Raw genomic sequence first — 24,208 nt, 5'->3', positions numbered from 1 at the left:
TCATCAGTAGGAAGTGTACCCATTCTCTACCAGAATAGTCCTAAAGTGTTATGTGATATTTTCTTTTAATCTTTCAATGTCTTCTTTTCTGGGTACAGGTGCAGAATGAGTACATGTTGTTGGTGTACCCCAGGTGGTACTTCCACCACTGACTTCCTACAACGCTATGCATCCAGGACCCACTCCAGTGAATTTCAGACAGCTGATGAAGACCTCTGCTACTGCTTGGAGTGTGTGGCTGAATACCACAAAGCAAGGGACGAATTGCCGTTCTTACATGAGGTAATTTATATGAGATGGGTGGTTTTTTCCTGAGCTTGATAACTAGAAAGGGGATACATTTGAACTGTATTGGAAGCATTCAAGGACCTTGACAGTATGATTTAAACTGTGAAGGTTAAAGTATTGCTAGTACCTAACTCATTACTTGTAGAGAGTGGGTGCTGAGTAATTGCTAATTAACTAATGGAATTGACACTTAAAGCAGAATTTTATAATTCTCCTTTTATAGTCATTTTATGTAAAGCAGTTTTATGAAATGTGTATGGGTTTTTTTTTGGTTCCATGTTTTTATGTCATTGTGTTTGACAGTGTTACAGGCAGGTGTTTAAATGGCCAATAGTTACTTTTTTTTCTTCTTTTCATTTAAAAAAAAATTTAAATTATTTCTTTTAATTGGAGGCTAATTACTTTACACTATTGTGGCTTTTGCTGTACATCGACATGAGTCAGCCATGGATGTACATGTATCCCCCCATCCTGAACCCCCCTCCCATCATCCTTGCCACCCTATCCTTCTGGGTTGTCCCAGAGCACTGGCTTTGAGTGCCCGTTACACTGGTCATCTGTTTTACACATGGTAATATACATGTTTCAATGCTATTCTCTCAAATTGTCCCACCCTTGCCTTCTTCCACATAGTCCAAAAGTCTGTTCTTTACATCTGTGTCTCTTGTGCTATCTTGCATATAGGGTCATTGTTATTGTCTTTTCTAAATTCCATATATATGTGTTGATATACTGTATTGGTGTTTCTCTTTCTGACTTACTTCACTCCGTGTAATAGGCTCCACTTACATCCACCTCATTAGAACTGACTCAAATGCGTTCTTTTTTATAGCTAAATAATATTCCATTGTGTATATGTACCAAAACTTCCTTATCCATTTGTCTGCAATGGACATCTAGGTCCCATGTCCTAGCTGTTGTCACTGCAGTGCTGCAGTGAACATTGGGATACATGTGTCTCTTTCCATTCTGGTTTCCTCAGTGTCTATCCCCAGCAGCAGGATTGCTGGGTCGTATGGCAGTTTTATTTCCATTTTTTTTAAGGAATTGCCACATGGTTCTCCATAGTGACTGCCAATTTGCATTCCCACCAACAGTGTAAGAGGGTTCCCTTTTTTCCACACACACTCCCATATTTATTGTTCGTAGACTTTGATGGCAGCCATTCTGACTGACGTGAGATGGTACCTCATTGTGGTTTTGCTTTGAATTTCTCTGATAATGAGTGATGTTGAGCATCTTTTCATGTGTTTGTTACCCATCTGTACATCTTTGGAGAAATGTCTGTTTAGTTTTTTGGCCCACTTTTTGATTGGGCTGTTTAGTTTTCTGGTATTGAGCTGCATGAGCTGCTTATATGTTTTGGAGATTAATTCTTTGTCAGTTGTTTTGTTTGCTGTTCTTTTCTGCTATTCTGAAGGCTGCCTTTTCACCTTGCTTATAGCTTCCTTCATTGTGTAAAGCTTTTAGGTTTAATTAGGTCCCATTTGTCTATTTTTGTTTTTATTTCCATTACTCTGGGAGGTGGAATCATAGAGGATCTTGCTGTGATTTATGTCAGACAGTGTTCTGTGTTTTCCTCTAAGAGTTTTATAGTTTTTGGTCTTACATTTATATCTTTAATCCATTTTTAGTTTATTTTTGTGTATGGTGTTAGAAAATGCACTAGTTTCAATCTTTTACAGATGGTTGACCAGTTTTCCCAGCACCACTTGTTAAAGAGATTTATTTTTTCTCCATTGTATATTTTTGCCTCCTTTGTTGAAGATAAGGTGTCCATAGGTGTGTGGGTTTATCTCTGGGCTTTCTATTTTGTTCCATTGATGTATATTTCTGTGTCGGTACCATACTGTCTTGATGACTAGCTTTGTAGTATAGTCTGAAGTCAGGCAGGTTGATTCCTCTAGTTCCATTTTTCTTTTTCAAGATTGCTTTGGCTATTTAAGGTTTTTTGTATTTCCATACAAATTTTGAAATTATTTGTTCTAGTTCTTTGAAAAATACTGTTGGTAGCTTGATACGAATTGCATTGACTATAGATTGTTTTGGGTAGTATACTCATTTTCATTATATTGATTCTTCCAGTTCATGAACATGGTATATTCCTTCATCTATTTGTGTCATCTTTGATTTCTTTCATCAGTGTTTTATAGTTTTCTATATATAAGTCTTCTGATTGTTTAGGTAAATTTATTCCTAAGTATTTTATTCTTTTTGTTGCAATGGTGAATGGGATTGTTTCCTTAATTTCTCTTTCTGTTTTCTGATTGTTAGTTTATAGGAATGCAAGGGATTCTTGTGTATTAATTTTATATCCTGCACCTTTACTGTATTCATTTATTAGCTCTAGTAATTTTCTGGTTGTGTCTTTTGGGTTTTCTATATAGATGATCATGTCATCTGCAAACTGAGAGTTTTACCTCCTTTCCAACCTGGATTCCCTTTATTTCTTTTTCTTCTCTGATTAGTGTGGCTAGGACTTTGAAAACTATGTTGAATAGTAGTGGTGAGAGTGGGTGTTCTTGTCTTGTTCCTGATTTTAGAGGAAATGCTTTCAGTTTTTCACCATTGAGGATTATGTTTGCTGTGAGTTTGTCATATATGGCTTTTATGTTGAGGTATGTTCCTTCTATGCCTGCTTTCTGGAGAGTTTTTAAATCATTAATGGGCGTTGAATTTTTCAAAGGCTTTCTCTGCATCTATTGAGATATACCATATGGTTTTTATCTTTCAATTTGTTAATATATGGTGTATCACATTGATTTGCAAATATTGAAGAATCCTTGCATCCCTGGGATAAACCCCCTTGGTCGTATGATCTTTTTAATATGTTGTTGGATTCTGTTTGCTAGAATTTTGTTGAGGACATTTGCATCTATGTTCATCAGCGATACTAAGCTGTAGTATTCTTTTTTTGTGGCATCTATGTCTGATTTTGATATTTGGGTGATGCCAAATTCAGATTTAAATTGAAGAAAGTAGGGAAAACCACTAGACCATTCAGGTATGACCTAAATCAAATCCCTTATGATTATACAGTGGAAGTGAGAAATAGATTTAAGGGACTAGATCTGATAGATAGAGTGCCTGATGAACTATGGACGGAGGTTCGTGACATTGTACAAGAGACAGGGATGAAGACCACCCCCATGGAAAAGAAATGCAAAAAAGCAAAATAGTTGTCTAAGGAGGCCTTCAAATACCTGTGAAAAGAAGAGAAGTGAAAAGCCAAGGAGAAAAGGAAAGATAAAAGCATCTGAATGCAGAGTTCCAAAGAATAACAAGGAGAGATAAGAAAGCCTTCCTCAGCGATCAGTGCAAAGAAATAGAGGAAAACAACAGAATGGGAAAGACTAGAGATCTCTGCAAGAAAATTAGAGATACCAAGGGAACATTTCATGCAAAGATGGGCTTGATAAAGGACAGAAATGGTATGGACCTAACAGAAGCAGATATTAAGAAGAGGTGGCAGGAATACACAGAAGAACTGTACAAAAAAGATATTCACGACCAAGATACTCACGATGGTATGATCACTTACCTAGAGCCAGACATCCTGGAATGTGAAGTCAAGTGGGCCTTAGAAAGCATCACTATAAACAAAGGTAGTGGAGGTGATGGCATTCCAGTTGAGCTATTTCAAATCCTGAAAGATGATGCTGTGAAAGTGCTGCACTCAATATGGCAGCACATTTGGAAAACTCAGCAGTGGCCACAGGACTGGAAAAGCTCAGTTTTCATTCCAATCCCAAAGAAAGGTAATGCCAAGGAATGCTCAAACTACCGCACAATTGCACTCACCTCACACGCTAGTAAAGTAATGCTCAAAATTCTCCAAGCCACGCTTCAGCAATATGTGAACTGTGAAATTCGAGATGTTCAAGCTGGTTTTAGAAAAGGCAGAGGAACCAAAGATCCAATTGCCAACATCTGCTGGATCATCGAAAAAGCAAGACAGTTCCAAAAAAACATCTATTTCTGCTTTATTGACTATGCCAAAGCCTTTGACTGGATCACAATAAACAGTGGAAAATTCTTCAAGAGATGGGAATACCAGACCACCTGACCTGCCTCTTGAGAAACCTATATGCAGGTCAGGAAGCAACAGTTAGAACTGGACATTGAACAACAGACTGGTTCCAAATAGGAAAGTACGTCAAGTATGTCAAGGCTGTGTATTCTCACCCTGCTTATTTAACTTACATGCAGAGTACATCATGAGAAATGCTGGGCTGGAAGAAGCACAAGCTGGAATCAAGATTTCTGGGAGAAATATCAATAACCTCAGATATGCAGATGACACCACCCTTATGGCAGAAAGTGAAGAGGAACTAAAGAGCCTCTTGATGAAAGTCAAAGAGGAGAGTGAAAAAGTTGGCTTAAAGCTCAACATTCAGAAAACGAAGATCATGGCATCTGGTCCCATCACTTCATAGGAAATAGATGGGGAAACAGTGGAAACAGTGTCAGACTTTCTTTTTTGGGCTTCAGAATCACTGCAGATAGTGATTGCAGCCATGAAATTAAAAGACACTTACTCCTTGGAAGGAAAGTTATGACCAACCTGGATAGCATATTCAACAGCAGAGACATTACTTTGCCAACAAAGGTCCGTCTATGGGGTCGCTGAGAGTCGAACAGTACTGAGTGACTTGACTTTCACTTTTCACTTTAATGCATTGGAGAGGGAAATGGCAACCCACTCCAGTGTTCTTTCTTGCCTGGAGAATCCCAGGGACAGGGGAGCCTGGTGGGCTGCCGTCTATGGGGTCGCACAGAGTCGGACACGACTGAAGCCACTTAGCAGCAGCAGCAGTCAAGGCTATGGTTTTTCCTGTGGTCATGTATGGATGTGAGAGTTGGCCTGTGAAGAAAGCTGAGCACTGAAGAATTGATGCTTTTGAACTGTGGTGTTGGAGAAGACTCTTGAGAGTCCCTTGGGCTGCAAGAAGATCCAACCAGTCCATCCTAAAAGAGATCAGTCCTGGGTGTTCTTTGGAAGGAATGATGCTAAAGCTGAAACTCCAGTACTTTGGCCACCTCATGCAAAGAGTTGACTCATTGGAAAAGACTCTGATGCTGGGAGGGATTGGGTGCAGGAGGAAAAGGGGACAAAGAGGATGAGATGGCTGGACGGCATCACTGACTCAATGGACGTGAGTTTGAGTGAACTCCGGGAGTTGGTGATGGACAGGAAGGCCTGGAGTGCTGCAATTCATGGGGTCTCAAACAGTTGGACACAAGTGAGCAACTGAACTAAACTGATAGAATGAGTTTGGGAGTTTACCTTCCTCTGCAATTTTCTGGAAGAGTTTGAATGGGATGGGTGTTAGCACTTCTCTAAATTTTTGCTAAAATTTACCTGTGAAGCCAGATTCTGCGCTTTGGTATGTTAGAAGATTTTTTATTACAGTTTTGATTTCTGTGCTTGTGATGGGTCTGTTAAAGCTTTTCTGTTTATTCCTGGTTCAGTTTTGGAAGGTTATACTTTTCTAATAATTTGTCCATTTCTTCCAAGTTGTCCATTTTTTTGGTATATAATTGCTTATAGTAGTCTTTGATCTTTTGTATTTCTGTGTTGTCTGTTGTGATTTCTCCACTTTCATTTCTAATTTTATTGATTTGATTCTTTTTTTTCCTTGGTGAGTCTGGCCAAAGATTTGTCTATTTTATTTATCTTCTCAAAAAACCAGCTTTTACTTTTGTTGAGTTTTGATATAGTCTCCTTTGTTCTTTTTCAGTTTATCTCTGCTCTAATTTTCATGATTTCTTTCCTTCTACTAACTTCAGGATTCTTTTCACTTTTTCTAGTTGCTTTAGGTGTAAAGTTAGGTTGTTTATTTGATGTTTCTCTTGTTTCTTGAGGTAGGCTTGTGTTGCCATGAGCCTCCCTCTTAGCACTGCTTTTACTGAACCCCATAGATTTTGGAAAATTATTGTAAATTTTAGATTTAAATGAAGAAAGTAGGGAAAACCACTGGACCATTCATGTATGACCTAAATCAAATCCCTTGTGATTATACAGTGGAAGTGACAAATAGATTCAAGGGATTAGATCTGATAGAGTGCCTGAAGAACTATGGATGGAGGTTTGTAACATTGTACAGGAGGCAGTGATCAAGACCATCTCCAAGAAAAAGAAATGCAAAAAGGCAAAACGGTTGTCTGAGAAGGCCTTACAAGTATCTGTGAAGAGAGAAGCTAAAGGCAAAGGAGAAAGGAAAGATATACCCATTTGAATGCAGAGTTCAAAGAAGAACAAGGAGAGACAAGAGAGCCTTCTTCAGTGATCAGTGCAAAGAAATAGAGGAAAACAATAGAACGGGAAAGACTAGAGATCTCTTCAAGAAAATTAGAGTTCCAAGGGAACATTTCATGCAAAGATGGGCACAATAAAGGATAGAAGTGGAATGGACCCAGCAGAAGCAGAAGATATTGAATAGAGGTGGCAACAATATACAGAAGAACTATACAAAAAAGATCTTAATGACTCAGATAACCACGATGGTGTAATCACTCACCTAGAGCCAGACATCCTGGAATGCAAAGTCAAGTGGGCCTTAGGAAGCCTCACTACAAACAAAGCTAGTGGAGGTGATGGAATTCCAGTTGAGCTGTCTCGAATTCTAAATGATGATGCTGTGAAAGTGCTGTACTCAATATCCCAGCAAATTTGGAAAACTCAGCAGTGGCCACAGAACAGGCAAAGGTCAGTTTTCATTCCAGTCCCAAAGAAAGGCAGTGCCAAAAATTGTTCAAAGTACTGCATAGTTGCACTCATCTCACATTCTAGCAAAGTAATGCTCAAAATTCTCCAAGCCAGGCTTCAACAGTACATGAACCATGAACTTCCAGATGTTCAGGCTGGTTTTAGAAAAGGCAGAGTGCCAACATCCGCTGGATCATGGAAAAAGGAAGAGTTCCAGAAAAACATCTATTTATGCCTTATTGACTATGCCAAAGCCTTTGACTGTGGATCACACAAACTGGAAAATTCTTTGAGATGGAAATACCAGACCACCTCACCTGCCTCCTGAGAAATATGTGTGCAAATCAGAAAGCAACAGAAATGGACATGGAACAATAGGCTGGTTCCAAATTGGGAAAGGCATCAAGGCTGTATATTGTTACCCTTCTTACTTAACTTGCAGAGTACATTATGCGAAATGCCAGGCTGGATGAAGCACAAGCTGGAATCAAGGTTGCTGGGAGAAATATCAATAACCTCAGATATGCAGATGACACCACCCTTATTGCAGAAAGTGGAGAACTAAAGAGCATCTTGATGAAAGTGAAAGAGGAAAGTGAAAATGCTAGCTTAAAAGTCAAAATTCAGAAAACTAAGATCATGGCATCTGGTCCCATCATTTCATGGCAAATACATGGGGAAACAATGGAAACAGTGGGAAACTTGCTTTTTTGGGTTCCAGAATCACTGCAGATGGTGACTGTAGCCATGACATTAAAAGATGCTTGCTCTTTTGAAGAAAACCTATGACCAACTTAGACAGCGTATTAGAAAGCCAGAGACATTACTTTGCGAACAAGGGTCCACCTAGTCAAAGCGATGGTTTTCCAGTAGTCATATATGGATGTGAGACCATAAAGAAAGCTGAGTGCCAAAGGATTGATGCTTTTGAACTGTGGTGTTGAAGAGTCTTGAGAGTCCCTTGGACTTCAAGAAGATCCAACCAGTCCTTTTAAAGGAAATCAGTCCTGAATACTCACTGGATGGACTGATGCTGAAGCTCTTGTACTTTGGCCACCTGATGAGAAGAACAGACTCATTAGAAGAGACCCTGATGCTAGGAAAGATTGAAGGCTGGAGGAGAAGGTGATGACAGAGAATGAGATGTTTGGATGGCATCACTAACTCGATGGACATGAGTTTGAGCAAGCTCCGGGAGTTGGTGATGGATGATAGGGAGGCCTGGCGTTCTGCAGTCCATGGGGTCGCAGAGAGTCAGACACAACTGAGCAACTGAACTAATAGGTTTGGGATTGTCTTGTTTGCATTTGTTTCTATGCATATTTTGATTTCCTTTTTGATTTCTTTCTTGATCTGGTTATTCAGAAGCATGTTGTTCAGCCTCCATGTTTGTATTTTTAATAATTTTTTTTTTCATCTAAGCATATTGTGATCAGGAAAGATGCTTGAAATGATTTCAATTTTTAAAAATTTCAGTTCAGTTCAGTCGCTCAGTCATGTCCGACTCTTTGCGACCCCATGAATTGCAGCACTCCAGGCCTCCCTGTCCATCACCAACTCCTGGAGTTCGCTCAGACTCACGTCCATTGAGTCGGTGATGCCATCCAGCCATCTCATCCTCTGTCATCCCCTTTTCCTCCTGCCCCCAATCCCTCTCAGCATCAGAGTCTTTTCCAGTGAGTCAACTCTTCACATGAGGTGGCCACAGTACTGGAGTTTCAGCTTTAGCATCATTCCTTCCAAAGAACACCCAGGACTGATCTCTTTTAGGATGGACTGGTTGGATCTTCTTGCAGCCCAAGGGACTCTGAACAGTCTTCTCCAACACCACAGTTCAAAAGCATCAATTCTTCGGTGCTCAGCTTTCTTCATAGGCCAACTTTCACATCCATACATGACCACTGGAAAAACCATAGCCTTGATTAGATGGACCTTTGTTGGCAAAGTAATGTCTCTGCTTTTGAATATGCTATCCAGGTTGGTCATAACTTTCCTTCCAAGGAGTAAGCGTCTTTTAATTTCATGGCTGCAATCACCATCTGCAGTGATTTTGAAGCCCAAAAAAGAAAGTCTGACACTGTTTCCACTGTTTCCCCATCTATTTCCTATGAAGTGATGGGACCAGATGCCATGATCTTCGTTTTCTGAATGTTGAGCTTTAAGCCAACTTTTTCACTCTCCTCTTTGACTTTCATCAAGAGGCTCTTTAGTTCCTCTTCACTTTCTGCCATAAGGGTGGTGTCATCTGCATATCTGAGGTTATTGATATTTCTCCCAGAAATCTTGATTCCAGCTTGTGCTTCTTCCAGCCCAGCATTTCTCATGATGTACTCTGCATGTAAGTTAAATAAGCAGGGTGAGAATACACAGCCTTGACATACTTGACGTACTTTCCTATTTGGAACCAGTCTGTTGTTCAATGTCCAGTTCTAACTGTTGCTTCCTGACCTGCATATAGGTTTCTCAAGAGGCAGGTCAGGTGGTCTGGTATTCCCATCTCTTGAAGAATTTTCCACTGTTTATTGTGATCCAGTCAAAGGCTTTGGCATAGTCAATAAAGCAGAAATAGATGTTTTTTTGGAACTGTCTTGCTTTTTCGATGATCCAGCGGATGTTGGCAATTGGATCTTGGGTTCCTCTGCCTTTTCTAAAATTTACCAAGGCTAAATTCATGGCCCAGGATGTGATCTGTCCTGGAGAATGTTCCATGTGCATTCGAGAAAAAGGTGAAATCCATTATTTTCGGATGAAATGCCCTATAGATATCAATTAGGTCTGACTGTCGATTGTATCATTTAAAGTTTGTGTTTCCTTGGTAATTTCCTGTTTTTATTGATCTATCCATAGGTATGAGTGAGGTATTAAAGCCCCCCACTGCTACTTTGTTACTATTAATTTCCCCTTTCATACTTGTTATCATTTGCCTTACATATTGAGGTGCTTCTATGTTGGGTGCATATATATTTATAATTGGTATATCTTGGATTGACCCTTTGATCACTACATAGTATGTCCTTTTTTGTCTCTTAAGCTCATTTTATCTGATATGAGTATTCCTAGTCCTGCTTTCTTTTAGTCTCCATTTGCATGAAATGTCTTTTCCAGCCCTTTGCTTTCAGTATATATGTGTTCCTAGGTTTGAGGTGGGTCCCTTGTAGATAGCATATATAGGGGTTGTTTTTGCATCCATTCAGCCAGTCTCTGTGTTTTGGTTGGAGCATTTAACCCATTTACATTTAAGGTAATTATTAGTAAGTATGATCCTGTTACCATTTATTTTGTTGCTTTGGGTTTTTTTGTTTTTTTGTTTTTTAATCTTTTCTGTGTTTCCTGTCTAGAGAAGATCCTTTAGCATTTGTTGAAGAGCTGGTTGGTGGTGCGGAATTCTCTCAGCTTTTGCTTGTCTGTAAAGCTTTTGATTTTTCCTTCATATCTGAATGAAATCTTTGCTGGGTAGAGTAATCTTTGTTGTAGGTTTTTCTCTTTCATCACTTTAAGTATGTCCTGCCATTCCCTTCTGGCCTGAAGAGTTTCTGTTGAAAGATCATTTATTATCCTTATGGGGATCCCCTTGTGTGTTATTTGTTGCTTTTCCCTTGGCTGCTTTTAATATTTGCTCTTTGTGTTTGATCTTTGTTAGTTTGATTAACAAACTAACAAAGTTTTGGGTTGTTTTGCCTTGGGTTTATCCTGTTTGGTATTCTGGATTTCTTGGACTGGGTGGCTGTTTCCTTCCCTATTTTAGGGAGGTTTTTGACTATTAAGTATTTTCTCATGGCCTTTCTATTTGTCTTCTTTTGGGACACCTATGATTCGAATATTGGGGCATTTAGCATTGTCCCAGAGGTCTCTGCAATTGTCCTTATTTCAATTCTTTTTTCCTCTCTGCTTCATTTATTTCCACCATTCTATCTTCCACCTCACTTACTCTCTCTTCTACCTCTGTTATCCTCCTGTTGGTTCCCTCCAGAGTGCTTTTAATCTCAGTTATTGCGTTGTTCATTACTGATTGACTCTTCTTTATTTCTTCTAGGTCCTTGTTAAACATTTCTTGCATCTTCTCAATCTTTGTCTCTAGTCTTATTTATCTGTAACTCCCATTTTGTTTTCAAGATTTTGGATCATCTTTACTGTCATTATTCTGAATTCTTTTTCAGGTAGACTGTCTCCTATTTTGTTTGATTTAGTGGGTTTTTATCATGTTCCTTTATCTGCTGAATATTTATCTACGTTTTCATTTTGTTTAGATTGCTGTGTTCGGGGTGCCCTTTCTGCCAGCTGGAAGTTCATGGTTCCTCTTAATTGTGGAGTTTGCTCCCTGTGGATGTGTTTGGACTAGTGGCTTGTCAAGGTTTCCTGGTTGAGGGAGCTTGTGTCTGTGTTCTGGTGGGTGGAGCTGGAGCTCTTCTCTCAGGAGTGCATTGAAGTGTCCAATAGTGAGTTTTGGGGTGCCTGTGGGTTCATCATGGCTTTGGGAAGCCCATCTTTTAATGTTGAGGGTTGTGTTCCTGTTTTGCTGGAGAATTAGTGTGGTTTGTCTTGCACTGAATCTTTTTGTCTTTTGGGTGGAGCTTGATTTTAGTGTAGGTATGGAGAATTTTGCATGAGCTCTTGTCTATTAAAGTTCCCTGGAGTCAGGGGTTCTCTGATGTTTTAAAGTTTTAGAGTTAAGCCTACTGACTCTGGCTTTTGGTTCTTTTCTTACAGTAACCTCAAGACTTCATACAGCATACAGCACAGAAGATTAAACCCTTAGGTTAATGGTGAAACAATTCTCCATGGCCAGGAACACCCAGAGAGATACACAGAGTTATATAGAGAAGAGAATAGGGAGGAGGGAGGTAGAGGTTACTAGGAGGAGAAAGGGGAGTCAAAAGGACAGAGAGCATTCTAGCCAGTAATCAAATCCCTTAGTGAAAATGGATACTGAAGATGAGATTCTTAAAGGTACAAAATTGATAACAAAAAGAAGCAAAGAGTAGAGGTAGAGGTTAGACTTTCAGAAATGCAATATAAAAAATATAAAACAAAATCACAAAAATTTTAAAAACATATATATGGAATTTGATTTTTTAAAAAAGCTTTTTTTGGGGGGGAGTGTTAATAGTAGGCTGTGAAAATGAAAGTTAAAGGAGTAAATAACTCAAAGTTTTAAAAAACTTAAAAAGTGGTAATAGTAAAAATATATCTAGGAATTTCTCTGGTGCTCTTGTGGGCATTGTGGGGTCAGTTCAGTGTCAGATAGTCCTTTGTTCTGGCTTGTACTTGTTCCCGAGGTCTACAGGTGCCTCAAATGCACTGTCTCGGTATTAAGTGCAGGGTTTTAGTTTGTTGCACCTGTCACTTCCAGAATGGTTCCTCTTCCTTTGTTTATTTTGGCTTCCTCTGTTCTCAAGTCTCTTCAGTGTCTAATTTCTGCTCTGACACAAGGGGTGAAGGTGGCCACTTATTCAGGCTCACTTGTTCAGATGTGTTGTGGGAGGGAGGGATACTGCAACAGATCTGCTGGCACGTGTCGGGCGTGCCTGCAGTGGATGGACCACCCTGGGTTTGCCACAGCCCGAGGCTCAGGCTCCAGGGTGCTCTGCAAGGGCTCTGTCCCAGGTGGGCCCTGCATCTTGTGCACGTTCCATGTCTCAGCTGCTCAGGTTCTTGGGCGCTCCATAAGGGCACAGACCCAGATGGGCTGTGCGTTTTGTACCCTTCCCAAGTCTGAGCAGCTCAGGTGACCAGGTGCTTGGTGAGCTCACTGTCTCAGGCGGGCCGTGCATCTTACTCACCTCCCCGGTCCTGGATGCTTGGTTTCCTGGGTGTGCTACAAGAGCAGAGTCCCAGGTGTGCTGTGTGTCTCCCATGGAGAGCTGATCAGGCTGTGACACTCCTGGTAGATGTCAACCATCCAGGATCCCAGGAAGATGTGGTTAGCAGTTGGGAGCCTGCTCACAGTTTGGTGGAAGATGCGGACCCTGGGGCCAAGATTGAAGCAGCACTTTGCCTTCTGGCTCTGGCTGTTGGATGCCTCCCTTCGGCCTCCGGAGATGGAGGGCTGTATATGGCAGCTGGCTTGCTCTCCTTTGGTATTTGCTCAATCCTTTGTTCTGTGAGCGTGCCAGGGGTCACTATGCAGTGTTAGAGCCTTTTGCGGGAAAGGTGTTTTTTTATTTTTTTGTCTCTGACCATCCCATGGTTTGGGTAGCTATCTCATATGAGCTCCTCAGATTGTCTTCAGGACATTCGGGCCCGGACCTTACCCTAAGGACCAGTGATGCAGCCTGCGCCTCCCTGCGTAGTCCCCAGTCACTGGTGGCAGACGCAAGCAAGCATCTGTGCCACTTTTCCATCTCCACTTAGAGTTGCAGTTAGGCACGTGTTCTGTGGATTTTTTTTTTTCTTGGCCTTCCAGTTACGTTGCCCTTTGAGATTCCAAAACTCCCCACAGACAGGCATGTGAGAGGGTTTCCTACTGTGTGGAAACTTCTTCACGACTCCCTCCTCAGGACGGTCTCTGTGCTTAAATCTTTTGTCTCTGATTTGTCTTTTATATTTTGTCCTACCTCCTTTCAAAGAGGTTGGGCTGCCTTTCTGGATGCCTGATGTCCTCTACCAGCGTTCAGAAGTTGTTTTGTGGAAGTTGCTTAACGTTCAGATAATCTTCTGATAAATTCGTGGGGGAGTAAGTGGTCTCCCTGTCCTATTCCTCTACCTTGTTGGGACCACTCCTCTCTCTTTTCATTTTTCTAACGGGTAGGTGGTATAAGTCAGTGAAGTGAAAGTGTTACTTGCTCAGTCATCTCGTGACTCTTTGGATCCCATTGAACATGTAGCAGCTTCTCTGTCTATGGAATTCTCTAGGCAGGAATACTGGAGTGGGTAACCCTTCCTTTCTCCAGGGAATCTTCCTGACCCAGGGACTGAACCTCCTGCATTGCAGGTGGATTCTTTACCACGTGAACTACCAGGGAAGCCCCCAAAATCATTAAGGAGAAGCATATTTTTTATTGATAGTAACCAGAATGAAATACAGTTTTAAATGTGTGGCTTTGAATATTTAGTTTATTACATATATCTGATGGAAAATGAAACACAGACCATAGAGATACGTATAATACCACGAAGAGGAGAGGGGATGCTTACGAACCTACTGAGAAAACTTTGACATGTACAGAATTCTCTAGCTATTAACCTAAGAAGTGTCTTAATGCTAAAACTGATGTTTCGAGGTAGTTACCTCTGGCTGGAACATGAAAGGGGAGTCACAAAAGGCCCAGCTTGTGCCTTAACAAAGAAGCTCCACCTTCTCCTTTCCAACAGAGTGTAGTTGACAGAGATATTGATGTATTATAGCAAAACTCCACAAAAGCAATGTTTTAAACATCTCATACTCTGTGTGCTCATGTTCCTGTATCGTAAAAGCCACATAAAAGTTGCAAAGCCATGTTTAGTGACTGGTTTCTTTAAATAAATCTAATATGTGGTGTTAGTACTTCTTTAAACTTCTGAATTTTTATACTCAGGAAAAAGCTTTCTAGAAGGATCACTGCATGCAGTATATTTTGTTGATAATAAGATACAGAGCACATGGTTCATTTTTCTTTTCCTGTAGGTTTTATGGGAATTAGAAACCTTACGTCTCATAAATCACTTTGAAAGATCCATGAAGGCAGAAATTGGAGATGATGATGAGTTATATATAGTAGACAACAACGGAGAGGCACAGCTGTTCGATTTCACTGGCCAAGACTTTGAAAATAAGCTTCGAGTTCCTCTTCTTGAAATACTGAAATATCCATATCTGCTTTTACATGAGCATGTCAGTGAGTATCTTGGGTGTTTTCACAGTTGTATCAGTTTTATTTTAAGAATCGTAAGAATTTTGGTTATCTATACTGAAAAATCTGTTCCTTAAATGTATAATTAGGGTACTTGGTATTTTTTCCAAACATAGTAAAGTGAATTACACAGTGAATACCATATATATACCACATAGATGATTCTGCACTTGCTAACATGTAACTCTACTTGCTTTATCTGTCCATTTATTCATCTGTTCATTCAGTTAATTTTCATTCTTGGAATCTGCTTATAGCAGGGTTTCTCAGACCTGGCACTGTTGACATTTTGAACTGGATAATTCTTGGTGGGTGGGCCTGTAGGATGTTACAGGAACATCCCTGACCTCTCTCCACTAGATGTCAGTAGTGGCTTTCTCTCCCTTCTGCCCTGGTTGTGACCACCAAAAATGTCTCTAAAGTAAAAGTAAATGCCTCTCAGTTATGTCTGACTCTTTGCGACCCCATGGACTGTAGCCTACCAGGTTCCTCCGTCCATGGGATTCTCCAGGCAAGAACACTGGAGTGGGTTACCATTTCCTTCTCCAATGCATGAAAGTGAAAAGTGAAAGTGAAGTCGCTCAGTTTGTCTACTTGAAAGTTATACAGTCGTGTCCAACTCCTAGCGACTCCATGGACTGCAGTCTACCAGGCTCCTCCGTCCATGGGATTTTCCAGGCAAGAGTACTGGAGTGGGGTGCCATTGCCTTCTCCGAAAAATGTCTCTAGATAGTGCCAAATGTCCCGTGGGAGTTGAGGGGTGGGGCCAGAGAGAGGCAAAATTGCCAGATTCAGAACCACTGGTCTATAGTAGTTTTTAGTAATTACTCTGACATAGCATATTATAACTGCCTAGGTTTTGGTCCTTTGTATTTGCATTTCTTAATACAAATCTCTTGAAGATATTTTTCTGATCTGTCAAATCTAACAAAACAACAGTACCTTTAGGTACCTACTACTGTATCTAGGCCATGTTCAGATTTTTCCAGTAGTTGCAGAATTTTTTTGGCAGGTTTATTTAAATTAGAGTGCAGTCAAGGACTTTGCATTGGTTGCATTTAGTTCATGTTTCTTACGTCTTTTAATCCAGAATCATTTACTCTTACATACACGCACACGTATTTTTTTTCATTTGCTGTAACTTTTGCTGAGACCAAGAGGTTTACCCTGTAGAATAATGCACTCACTAGATATTTTTATTGCTGTCTTGTCATGTTATTTAACTTATTTCTCTATTCTATTTCAGTATACTGAAAAGTAGATCTAAAGATTTACTAGAGAAATCAGTTATTTCTAAATAAATTCAAAGTAGATTTTTAAACTCTTTAATAAGCCACTTTTCAAGCATTTATTAAACAGTACCATATCTAGAAAAGTATATAAGCTTATTAGTTTTTCATAAATACACTTGTGTAGCTGGCATCCAGGTCAAGAAACAAAAAAAAAACATCAACACCCCAGGAGTTGTTCTCCTACTTTTCCAGTCATTATTCCTCTTCCCCAAAGCTAACCACTGTCACTGTGACATTCTTTTGAGGCTTGATGAGTTGACTCATCTGATAGGATGCATGTGTAAGTCTGTTCAGTAAACTTCTGGAAGTAATGAAGAAATTTCCATAAAGCAGTGGGGTTAGGATAGTGCTGGCACAGATAGACTGATGGGAACAGTATAGAGAGTCGAGAAGAAACCAAGTATATTTGGGGAATTTAGTGTTTGATGATGATAGTATTTCAACCAGTGGAGGAAATGGGGTACTTGGTAACTGAGAGTAGGACAAAATAGCCATTTGTGGATAAAGTTGATACCACTCTGATACAAAATGAAGTCCATGTGGGGTCAACATGTAGAATGCTAATGGAATTGGACTATAACCCTACTTCCAAGAAGATGCCCTCTGGAGATAATTATGCCCTGTGTGAAAGAAGATGTTTGTACTAATAAAGTCAGTCATTCATAGGAATATATTATGAATTACATGATGACTACCGTATATATACCACAGTCTTTCAGAAGATTGAATACTGTTCCTACATTTACACCATTTTTTGCCTCAGTTTAAAAAAAAGAAAAATGAGAAACTTCATTTACTTAGAGGGTAACCGAAGAAGCCAGATTTAGGGAATCTTGTTAAGTTGATAAGTTTTGTCTTACATTTACTGCTTTATTTTTTCTGTTTAGATGAATTATGTGTTGAAGCACTTTGCCGGATGGAACAAGCTAATTGCTCCTTTCAAGTTTTTGACAAACATCCAGGGATCTATTTATTTTTGGTTCATCCCAATGAAATGGTAAGTGTCAGTGACAGGCAGTAGAAGAGGATATCTTCTTTTGTACCAATAGATGACTAACTATAATAGAAGTTTTGGTGTGTACATTGTGTAAAATATTTGCCAAAATTATTCTTTTGTTGTAAAATTACTGCAGTTAAGGAGAGAGTGCTTTAGTGGGGGTGGGGGGTCAAAGAAGAAGAGATTTAAGAGAGTAAGGAATCCTTCTGACAGGTGATGCTCCAATTTAAAAGCCAAGGGAATGATTCAGACTTCTTTTAATATGTTGACCTGAGCTAATGAAGGACTGTTCTCTGTTGCTTTTCTTGCCAGCCTGCCCTACTCCAAGCACATGGAAATACCGCTTAAAACATTTAAGATTATTTTGTTAGTGAACGAGGTTTGTAAAAGGTGATGAGGTATGGGGAGGACAAGAAGATTAGTTCCTAGGTGCTGGACAGAAGGAGGAACAGAAGGAGGACAGTAAGAATCAGAGCAGTAGGTAAAACAGAAGCAGAGAGCAACTCCAGAGTTTTGGAACCTGACGTTGAGCTGATGGCTGGGGTTTGCAGATTTATCACATGTGATGAGGCAGCATGTGCTGTGGGTCTGTGCACATTGGCCTCTTGAGTTACAGTGTTAAAAGTTGTGCAGGGCAGCTCTGCTGATGGAGGGCCAGTAAAGAGCCTTTAAGTGGCAAAGAAAGAACATGTTAATGGTGTTTCAAGAAAAATGGTGATGAATTTCAGTCTCTTCTGTGCCAAACCCTAACAATGATAGAAAAAAAATTCAAAAACAGATGAATTTGAAAAGCTGTAAAATCACACAGTTCAATTCCTTTGAACCAGTAAGGGAGCACAAGCACAAAGTGATGAGTGGTGGAAACTTGTAGTCCTGGCTGGCAGTAGGTAGCAGGGGATTGAGTTTGTGCAGGATAACAGGAATTACAAGTGTACTCGATGCTAGGGTAGACCCAGAGTCAAGGGCTCTGCTTAAATGAGATGGGGCCTTCCTTCCTGTAAAAGAAGATTGACAGAAAGTACCACCAGCGGCTGTCTAGGACTGGCTTTCTTAAAGCTGCAAACCAGTAGAGGAAGCTGGTCCAGCTGAACAACCAGGTCCTGGTTCTGCCATTGCAGGCTTCGGGACTGAGTCTGCAGGGCCAGGAGTGACTGGATTCTTCACTATAGGCTTATTTTAGAGGTGAGGAAACTGAGTCAGGAGACTTATCCACGGTTATACATTCTAGTTTGTGGTGACTGGGATTTGTGTACAGGCAACCTGACTCCATAAAGTAGCCTGTGGGAGAGGCCTCAGGTTGGGCGGTCATAGACCCAGGTGTGCATTCTGGGTGGATCATTCGCCAACTGTGGGACTTTGGGCAAGCCCCTCACCTACTGGGATTCCCTGGTGGCTCAGCTGGTAAAAAATCTGCCTGCAATGTGGGAGACTTGGGTTTGATCCCTGGTTGGGGAAGATCCCCTGGAGAAGGGAATGGCAACCCACCCCAGTATTCTTGCTTGGAGAATTCCAGAGACAGAGGAGTCTGGTGGGCTGCTGTCCATGGGGATGCAAGGAGTTGAACACGACTGAACGACTAACACGCAACCTGACTCCAGAGTCCTTATGCCTTTATTTTTTTTTTAATTTTATTTGGAAATAATTTAAAATACAGAAAATTCTCAGGAATAAAAAAGGTAGCAAACAGTCTGTATACTCTTTATCCATATTCACCAGGTATTAACATTTCATTCTCTTTGCGCTATCTTTTGCTTTCAGTTAACTACAAAACTTTTTTGTTCTCTGAACTATTTGAGAGTAGGTTGCATATATCATGACTGTTTGCCTTTTAAGACTTTATTGTATATTTCATAAGAATAATTATTATAATATTATAAACTTCAGTGAACAGTGAATTTAATGTTGATACAGTAAGGTCTATTTTCCAGTTGTGTCAGGTAATCCATTGTACTTAGTAGCATTTTCCGCCATACTCTGAGATTATTTTGGTTAGCTTTCTGTGATTGTGGCTTTTCATTCTGGAATCTGATGGATTGTAATTCTTGTTTCTTCTGTCTGCCCTCTGATGGAAGAGGATAAGAGGTTTGTGCAAGCTTCCTGTTGGGAGGGATTGGCTGGACTGGCTATGGGGAAAACTGCTCTGAGGGGTGGGACCATGCAGAGTAAATCTTTAATCCAATTGTCTGCTGATGGGTGGGGCTGTGCTCCCTCCCTGTTAATTGCTTGCCCTGAGGCAACCCAATCATGGAGTCTGTAGGCTCTATAGTGAGGCTATGGGCTCTATGGCAGGGCTATTGGCATTCTGCCTCCAAGAGGATTTAGGCCAAGGTGTGCCTCCCAGGTCTGCTGCTCCCAGTGCCCCTGCCTCTGCCAACCCATGCCTTCACTGGAGACCCTCAGACATGCAAGGCAGGTCTGGCTCAATCTCTTGTGGGGGTCACTGCTCCTTTCCCCTGGGTCCTGGTACACACAGCGTTTTTCTTGTGCTCTTCAAGAGTTCTGTTTCCCCCAAGTCCTTGCCGAATGCCAAGGTTGGGATGTCTGATGTGGGGCCTAGAACCTTTGCAGCAGTGAGAGAACTTCTTTGGTATTAATTGTTCTCCGGTTTGTGGGTTGCCACCTGGTGAGATTGGGATTTGATTTTAATGTGTCTGCAGCCCTCCTACCATATCCTTGCAGCTTCTCCTTTGTCCTAGAAGTTCCTATAAGACCTTCTAGAACTAACACCCAAAAAAGATAACCTTTTCATCATAGGGGACTGGAATGGAAAAGTAGGAAGTCACGAAATACCTGGAGTAACAGGCAAGTTTGGTCTTGGAGTACAAAATGAAGCAGGGCAAAGGCTAGAGTTTGGCCAAGAGAACACACTGGTCATAGCAAACAGCATCTTTTAACATCACAAGAAACTACTCTACACGTGGGCATCACCAGATGGTCACTACCAAAATCATATTGATTATAAACATGTCAGCAAATTTGGAAAACTCAACAGTGGCCACAGGACTGGAAAAGCTCAGTTTTCATTCCAATCCCAAAGAAAGGTAATGCCAAAGAATGCTCAAACTACCGCACAGTTGCACTCATCTCACACACTAGTAAAGTAATGCTCAAAATTCTTCAAACCAGGCTTCAGCAATACATGAACTGTGAACTTCCAGATGTTCAAGCTGGTTTTAGAAAAGGCAGAGGAACCAGAGATCAAATTGCCAACATCCGCTGGATCATCGAAAAAGCAAGAGAGTTCCAGAAAAACATCTATTTCTGCTTTATTAACTATGCCAAAGCCTTTGACTGTGTGGATCACAAGGAAAATTCTGAAAGAGATGGGAATACCAGACCACCTGACCTGCCTCTTGAGAAACGTACATGCAGGTCAGGAAGCAACAGTTAGAACTGGACATGGAACAACAGACTGGTTCCAAATAGGAAAAGAAGTACATGAAGGCTGTATATTGTCACCCTGCTTATATAACTTCTATGCAGAGTACATCATGAGAAACGCTGGGCTGGAGGAAGCACAAGCTAGAATCAAGATTGCCGGGAGAAATATCATTAACCTCCGATATGTAGATGACACCAACCTTATGGCAGAAAGTGAAGAAGAACTAAAGAGCCTCTTGATGAAAGTGAAAGAGGAGAGTGAAAAAGTTGGCTTAAAGTTCAACATTCAGAAAACGAAGATCATGGCACCTGGTCCCATCACTTCATGGCAAATAGATGGGGAAACAGTGTCAGACTTTACTTTGGGGGGCTCCAAAATCACTGCAGATGGTGATTGCAGCCATGAAATTAAAAGACGCTTGCTACTTGGAAGGAAAGTTATGACCAACCTAGACAGCATATTCAAAAACAGAGCATTATTTTGCCAACAAAGATCCATCTAGTCAAGGCTATGGTTTTCCTAGTAGTCATATATGGATGTGAGAGTTGGAGTATAAAGAAAGCTGAGCACTGAGGAATTGATGCTTTTGAACTGTGGTGTTGGAGAAGACTCTTGAGAGTCCCTTGGACTGCAAGGAGATCCAACCAGTCCATCCTAAAGGAGATCAGTCCTGGGTGTTCATTGGAGGGACTGATTTTGAAGCTGAAACTCCAGTACTTTGGCCACCTCATACGGAGAGCTGACTCATTTGAAAAGACCCTGATGCTGGGTAAAGTTTGAGAGCAGGAGGAGAAGGGGATGACAGAATGAGATGGTTGGATGGCATTACTAACACAATGAACATGGGTTTGGGTGGACTCCAGGAGTTGGTGATGGACAGGGAGGCCTGGCGTCCTGTGGTGCATGTGGTCACAAAGTCGGACATGACTGAGCGACTGAACTGAACTGATATATATTCCTTGCTGCCGAAGATGGAGAAGCTCTTTACAATCAGCAAAAACAAGACCTGGAGTTACTGTGGCTTAGATCATGACTCCTTATTCCAAAACTCAGGCTTAAATTGAAGAAAGTAGGGGAAACCACTTGGCCATTCAGATATAGTGGTTATGATGATACAGTAGAGGTGATGAATAGATTCAAGGGATTAGATCTGGTAGACTGAAAAAGTATGGAAGAAGGTTTGTAACATTGTGTAGGAAGTAGTGACTAAAACCATCCTAAAGAAAAATGCAAGAAGGCAAAGTGGTTTTCCAGGGAGGCCTTTACAAATAGCTGAGAAAAGAAGTGAAAGGCAAAGGAGAAAAGGAAGGATAAACCCAGCTGAATGCAGAGTTTCAGAGAACATTCAGGAGATAAAGTCTTAAGTGAAAAGTGCAAGGAAATAGAGAAAAACAATAGAATGGGAAAGACTAGAGATCTTCAAGAAAATTGGAGATACCAAGGGAAAATTTGATGCAAGGATGGGCACAATAAAGGACAAAAACAGCAAGGACCTAACAGAAGCAGAAGAGATTAAGAAGAGGTGGCAAGAATATACAGAAGAACTATACAAAAAGGTCTTAATGAACCAGATAACCACGATGGTGTGATCACTCACTTAGAGCTAGACATCCTGGAGTATGAAATCAAGTGGGCCTTAGGAGGCATCACTATAAACAAAGCTAGTGAAGGTGATGGAATTCCAGCTGAACTATTTAAAATTGTAAAAGATGATTCTGTAAAAGTGCTGTACTGAATACGTCAGCAAATTTGGAAAACTCAGCAGTAGCCACAGAACTGGGAAAGGTCATTTGTTCATTGCAGTGCCAAAGAAGGGCAATGCCAAAGAATGTTCAAACTACTGTACAATTGAGCTTATTTCATATGTTAGCATGGTAAAGCTCAAAATGCTTCAAGTTAGGCTTCAGCAGTATGTGAACTTGAGAACTTCCAGGTAGATGAACAATCTGGTTTAGAAAAGGCAGAAACCAGAGGTCAAATTGCCAACTCAAAACATATACTACTGCTTCATTGACTACACTAAAGCCTTTGTGTGGATCACAACAAACTGGAAAATTCTTAAAACAGATGGGAATACTAGACCACCTTAATTGTCTTGTGAGAAACCTGTATGCAAGTCAAGAAAAAGCAGTAGAACTGGACATGAAACAACAGACTGGTTCAAAATTGGGAAAGGAGTACATCAAGGCTGATATTATCACTCTGCTTATCTAACTTATATTCAGAGTACCTCATGCAAAATGCTGAGCTGGATGAATCAGAAACTGGAATTAAGGTTTCCTGAAGAAATATCAATAGCCTCAGATGTGCAGATGATACCGATCTAGTGGCAGAAAGCAAAGAGGCACTAAGAGCCTCTTGATGAAAGAGGAGAGTGCAAAAGCTGGCTCAAAACTCAGCATTCAGAAAACTAAGATCATGGCACCTGGTCTCATCACTTCATGGCAATTAGATGGAGGAAAATGTGGAAACAGTGACAGATTTCATTTTCTTAGACTCTAAAATGACTGTGGATGGTGACTGCAGCCATCAAATTAAAAGACACTTACCCCTTGCAAGAAAAGCTATAACAATCCTAGATAATGTTTTAAGAAGCAGAGACATCACTTTGCTGACAAAAGTCCGTACAATCAAAGCTATATTTTTCCAGTGTCATACGGATGTGAGAGTTGGACCATAAAGGCTGAGCACAGAAGAGTTGCTGCTTTCGAATTGTGCTGGAGAAGACTCTTGAGAGTCCCTTGGACAGCAAAGAGATCAAACCAGTCAGTCCTACAGGAAATCAGCCCTAAATATTCATTGGAAGGAGTGATGCTGAAACTGAAGCTTCACTACTTTGGCCACCTGATACGAAGAGCCGACTGACTCATTGGAAAAGACCCTGATGCTGCAAAAGATTGAGGGCAGGAGAAGAGGGCAACAGAGAATGAGATGGTTGGATAGCATCATTGAGTCAGTAGACATGAGTTTGTGCAAACTCTGCAAGATAGTGAAGGACAGGGAAACCTGACATGCTGCAGTCCATGGGGTTGCAGAGTTGGACATTACTTAGTGACTGAACAACAGCATGGTGCATTAATCTCCTTTGATTTGGAACATTTCCTCAGCCTTGTGCTTTTTTGGCTGCTCTGGTCCAAAATCACTGCAGATGGTGATTGCAGCCATGAAATTAAAAGATGCTTACTCCTTGGAAGGAAAGTTATGACCAACCTAGATAGCATATTGAAAAGCAGAAGATACTACTTGGCCAACAAAGGTCTGTCTAGTCAGTTCAGTTCAGTCGCTCAGTCATGTCTGACTCTTTGCGACCCCATGAATCACAGCACGCCAGGCCTCCGTGTCCATCACTAACTCCCGGAGTTCACTCAGACTCACGTCCATTGAGTCAGTGATGCCATCCAGCCATCTCATCCTGTCGGATATCCCCTTCTCCTCCTGCCCCCAAATCCCTCCCAGCATCAGAGTCTTTTCCAATGAGTCGGCTCTTCACATGAGATGGCTCAAGTACTGGAGTTTCAGCCTTAGCATCATTCCTTCCAAATAAATCCCAGGGCTGATCTCCTTTAGAATGGACTGGTTGGATTTCCTTGCAGTCCAAGGGACTCTCATGAATCTTCTCCAACACCACAGTTCAAAAGCATCAATTCTTCGGTACTCAGCTTTCTTCACAGTTCAAGTCTCACATCCATACATGACCACTGGAAAAACCAT

General features: G+C 40.9%; 1 protein-coding gene across 7 annotated transcripts in view; it reads left to right on the top strand.

Moving 5' to 3' along the window:
• The window catches only part of SETX (senataxin), a 91,603-nt gene that overhangs the window by 9,202 nt on the left and 58,193 nt on the right, over positions 1 to 24,208 (top strand). For all 7 annotated transcript variants that reach the window (XM_059891859.1, XM_059891860.1, XM_059891862.1 and 4 more), the window contains 3 exons: positions 99 to 282; positions 14,601 to 14,811; positions 17,006 to 17,115. In XM_059891859.1, coding sequence (XP_059747842.1) covers positions 106 to 282; positions 14,601 to 14,811; positions 17,006 to 17,115 — 498 coding nt within the window. In that variant the 5' untranslated portion in view covers positions 99 to 105. The remainder of the gene's footprint in view (positions 1 to 98; positions 283 to 14,600; positions 14,812 to 17,005; positions 17,116 to 24,208) is intronic.

This window comes from Bos taurus, chromosome 11, assembly GCF_002263795.3.
Source record: "Bos taurus isolate L1 Dominette 01449 registration number 42190680 breed Hereford chromosome 11, ARS-UCD2.0, whole genome shotgun sequence".
Taxonomy (NCBI): domain Eukaryota; kingdom Metazoa; phylum Chordata; class Mammalia; order Artiodactyla; family Bovidae; genus Bos; species Bos taurus.
Note: the sequence above shows the minus strand (reverse complement) of the source record. Positions and strands in the feature narration are given on the sequence as shown.